The sequence below is a fragment of the Pseudoliparis swirei genome, unplaced genomic scaffold, assembly GCF_029220125.1.
Source record: "Pseudoliparis swirei isolate HS2019 ecotype Mariana Trench unplaced genomic scaffold, NWPU_hadal_v1 hadal_132, whole genome shotgun sequence".
In the NCBI taxonomy this organism is placed as follows: domain Eukaryota; kingdom Metazoa; phylum Chordata; class Actinopteri; order Perciformes; family Liparidae; genus Pseudoliparis; species Pseudoliparis swirei.
The window spans coordinates 2,971-7,810 of NW_026613368.1; the positions used below are offsets into that span (position 1 = coordinate 2,971).

A 4,840-nucleotide genomic window follows, 5' to 3' on the forward strand; every position below is an offset into this window, starting at 1 on the left:
TCTCTGTGTGTGTCTCTCTGTGTGTGTACCTGTCGATCAGCGAGTCCCTCATGCTCGTGGCGATGGCGGCGGGCTGCGTGGCGTCGCTCAGCCTGAAGACGCTCTCGATGACGGACAGCTCGGTGCTCGTGGTGTCGAGGCCGCAGAACGCACACCAGTCGTTCACCACCATGCCGCCGGCGATGACGTCGCTGCCCCGGTTCACCGTGCCGGCCTGGCAGGAAGTGAGCTTTATTGTGAAACTCACACAGGACGCCACTTCCTGAGACGCGTTACTCTCCACGTCAAGAGCAACGCATCGAATGTTGTTATTTACATTCCTTCTTACGACAATTAATATTTACTCATTATGCACTTAATACTTATCACTATCTGTACTTTGTATTGTTCTTACTATTTGTTCCCAAGAATGAATATATTATAATTAATACACGACCTTATCTTTAGCTTTTATTTTCTTTCTATAACTATGTATTTATTCATAAAAATCAGTTTATATGCACAAGAAAGAAAACGTCTTTGCATTAAACTAAACATATATATAAATAAATATTTTATATATTTCTAAAATACAAATATCTAATTTTATAAAATATATATATATTTATAAAATAAATATGTATACATTTCTATAAAATATATATATAAAATATATTTAATATGTCGTACTAAACATATAAAAGTGTAATAAACATGAAGTGCTTGTTTCCCTTTCCACGTCTACACGCAGCCACGTTGGTTGTTGTTGTTGACGCGCTCATGAGTAATGCCGCCGCTCACCACCAGGGGGACCTGCAGCAGCGAGGACAGCTCGTCCTGGTCCTCGATGGAGGTCTTGGGGTGCACCAGGCCGCCCTGGTTGCTGAAGGCGCAGTAGGAGCCCACGAGGACCTGCTCCGCCACCGTCTGCCGGAACACCTCCACCTTCAGGGTGTCGGCCAGGATCTCCTCCGTCTCCTGGAGGAGGAGCAGGAGGTCAGACCAGGGGGGCCGCGGCAGCTCTGCGGCGCGGGGGTCCGGCGCCTACCCGGTCCAGGTCGGGGTGGACCAGCGCCACGTAGTCGTTGCAGGCGACGACGTTGCCGAGCGCCGACAGCCGCTCCTCCACCCGCTGCAGCCGCACGGCGCCCGGCAGGCAGTTCTTCAGGTGCTGCAGCTCCTGGTCAGTCGTGTTGTTGGGCACCAGGAGCCCATGGCGGTTACCTGGGGGGGGGGGGGGGGGAGGACTCTGAGGGACTCTGTGTGTGTGTGTGTGTGTGTGACTCACCTACACACATCCTACCGATGATGCGACATCCAGCGATGGAGGCGTGAACCACTGGGATGGTTTCTGACAGCTCACCTTCAAACACACTGCACACACACACACAGAGACACACACACACACACACACACAGAGACACACACAGACACACAGAGACACACAGAGACACACACACAGAGACATTGACACACAGAGACACACACACACACACACAGAGACACACGCACACACACAGACACACACAGAGACACACAGACAGACACACACACAAACACAGAGACACACAGACAGACACACACAGTTAACTCTAAACAATAATGCGTCACTAATGTTAACATTTGGTACCAGAGGGAACTTTATGTTCAGAGTTTAAAGACTTTGTCATCATTTAAATCACGGAGCAGATCCCTCTGACGTCACAGCCGCATATGAACACATCTTCATCTTCATCTTCCTCGTCGTGTCCCGACCTGTAGAAGTTCTCCGAGCCGCCCACCGCCACCAGGCAGTACGTGTTGGTGAGCTTGGCGAAGCAGCCGATCTCGTTGTTCTTCTCAAACGAAGCTCTGACGGCCATCGCGACGAAGAGGAGGAGGAGGAGGAGGAAGGTCTCTGGGATCCCGGGACAACACGTGATGTATTAGTACTCACGTGTTGTGCTAGTACACCGCTCCGTTACTTAAAAACACATTTACCTTGAGCACAGTCCGTGGCGCGTGCGTGGTGGATCCCTTCCTTCACACGTGTTCACTTCCGCTTCCGGCGTGGACGTGATGACGTAGCACGCAGTGGGAGTTTACGGCTTTTACGTCAGTGCCAGATCACTGGACTGAATAGAAGAAAAATAAATAAACCTGTACAAAGACATTTGAAACACGTTTCTTCTGGTTGTGCTTTTATATTATTAAAGTTTATTTATCCCAATTATATATATGTATATATTTATACATTATTATTATTTTGATTGTAATGCTAAACTGTGTCCAGTTTTATGATGTTGATGTACATATATCTATATACCTATATAGATATATGTATATCTATATAGGTATATATATATACATATATATACATACATATATACAAATTATAAAAATGTATACAAATTATATATATTTTTATAAAATGTTTATACAATGTATGTATATATATACATATATACCTATACATACACACACATATATATAGGTATATATATATACCTATATATATATAAATATATATATATATATGTATACCTTATACATAAAATGTATACATATATAAAGATATATATATATATGTATTATATATAAAACGTATACATATATAAAGATATAAAGAGATATATATATGTATTATATCTAAAACATATACATATATAAAGATATATATCTGTAATATATATAAAACCTAAAACGTCCACATCCTCAGTTATTGATTATTAGACACAAGTTATCTGTTGAAACTCTAATGTGCATCATTTGTGATTTATTGTTATAGTTTTTATAGCTTAATTCTATCAACTGACGTTTTAGCCCCAGATGCTCAGCGTGAGTGCGTGCGTGTTCCCGCGCGTGTCTACGTGCACGTGCGTGAGCCATATATATACAAATCAATAATGTGAAAGGGGTAATTAAAAGAAGAGAAGTCTCCGGCACCTCTTCCCTCCTCCGGGAAAACCTGCATGGCAACCGAGAGCGAGCCAATCACGACGGCCGATCCAGCGTGACGTCCTTGTTTGTCGCCACCTTTGTGACGTCACCGGAGCGCAGGAGGAGACAAAGAGCGAGGAGGACGGAGGTCTCACTCCGCCCGGATTTTAGTCCACTCGCATTCAACATCTGCATTTCTATTCTCTAAGATAATAAAACAAGTTGTAAAGCAACTTTAAACTACCTTAAAAATAGTAACATCAGACAAATTAGTCATCCTCACACCTGTTGTGTTATTGTCTCAGAATAATAGAAACAGCCGGAATGCCCACAGATAAAACACGATGTAAGCTCGACAACATTAGTAGGTCAGGAGAGAGAATGCAGCTTTAACACACAACGCATAGACTTCTATACAACCAGAGGAGTCGCCCCCTGGTGGTCAGGAGAGAGAATGCAGCTTTAACACATGAAGCATAGACTTCTATACAACCAGAGGAGTCGCCCCCTGGTGGTCAGGAGAGAGAATGCAGCTCTAACACATGAAGCAGAGACTTCACTCTGATGGTACGGTGGTATATATTCCTCCCCCTCCTCCAGTATTTTGTCTCGTTACAAAGCGCGGAGTGGTCCCTCTTTTCCGCCAAAGACGGTCTTTGGAGATCAGCCCCGCCCACACGTGGTTCCGGGATTCTCTGCCTGGAAACACCGCAAACTGATCTACTCTCTCCTCTCTTCCGCTCTCTCTCTGTCTCTCCCTCTCTCTCTGTCTCTCCCTCTCTCTCTCTCTCCTCTCTTTCTCTCTCTCTCCTCTCTCTCCCTCTCTCTCTTTCTCTCTCTCTCTTTCTCTCTCTCTGTCTCTCTCTCTCTCTCTCTCCCTCTCTCTCCCTCCTCTCTCTCTCCTCTCTTCCTCTCTCTCTCTCTTTCTCTCTCTCTNGCATAGCTGTCTGAGCTTCGATAGCGCGGAGCCGTGCATCTAACCCACTTAGACCTGCCTCCAACCTAGCAAATAAACTACACTTGTTGCATGTATCGTGAATTAACTGAGTTAACGCGTTATTTTTCACAGCACTAATTAAAACCCTTTATGGTGAGAAGCAGAAACACGTTGTAATAAATAATCTTGATGACGCTGATGTTTACGACTCCTTCAAAATAAAAGAATCCTACATATCTCTGAACCACAACTCAGCTTCTAGTTTAATATTCAAGAGTTTAAATGTAAATGTTTGTGTTTATTGTTTCACCAAAAACAACAAAGAGCTGACGGGTCTTTAGAGTTTGAGATATTTATACTTAAATGAATAAAGTAAACACAGTACCTGAGGCACGTTCATGGAGATCGGGACGTTTCCCCGCCGACACTGTGGAGAGAAAACTCAGCCGGGTGACACAGAGAAGGGGCGGGGGGGGGAGAAGAGAGAGAGAGAGAGAGAGAGAGAGCGAGAGATGGTAAAAATAGCTGTTGGATTATCAGTCTGCTGGGTGTGTGGGGGGAGAGAGAGAGGGGGGGCATCTGTCCTCCATTAACCGAAACAGAGTAAAACACGTCCTCTCACATTAACTTTGCAGTATTCAGTTGTAGAAGTACTAGTGTTGAAGTAGAAGTACTTGAAAAGTAGAAGTTTTCCCCTTGACGCTAAACATCCGTCAGCGCCTCCTGCAGGCGGCACGCGGCGTTACAACAGAACGACAACCTCCTCAAAACCTGTTTTTATTGAGCTTCACACACAAAACACACACAGCTGACCTCTGACCTCTACAAGAGGATCATGGGAAACCAAGAGCGCCACGCCAGAATACAAATCAATAAATACTGTAACTGGCTCATAACTTTAATAACTGATCAACCAACTGCCATGTTCCTGTCAAGATAAACTACACATGTAAACTTTACTACATCTGTAAAGTTAAACATGTAAACTTTAAAACATCTGTAAAG

At 44.2% G+C, this 4,840-nt stretch overlaps 1 protein-coding gene across 1 annotated transcript; it reads right to left on the reverse strand.

The window, feature by feature from the left end:
* Positions 1-16: 16 nt before the first annotated feature.
* On the reverse strand, positions 17-2,052 carry LOC130191524 (eukaryotic translation initiation factor 6; the record flags this gene model as incomplete). The annotated part of the gene is made up of 6 exons (XM_056411147.1): positions 1,960-2,052; positions 1,735-1,876; positions 1,268-1,353; positions 1,028-1,203; positions 781-957; positions 17-214 (listed from the first exon to the last, which is right to left on the reverse strand). Coding segments are annotated over exons 2-6 (744 nt in total), but the record flags the coding sequence as incomplete, so codon positions are not given.
* Between the last annotated feature and the right edge of the window lie 2,788 nt (positions 2,053-4,840).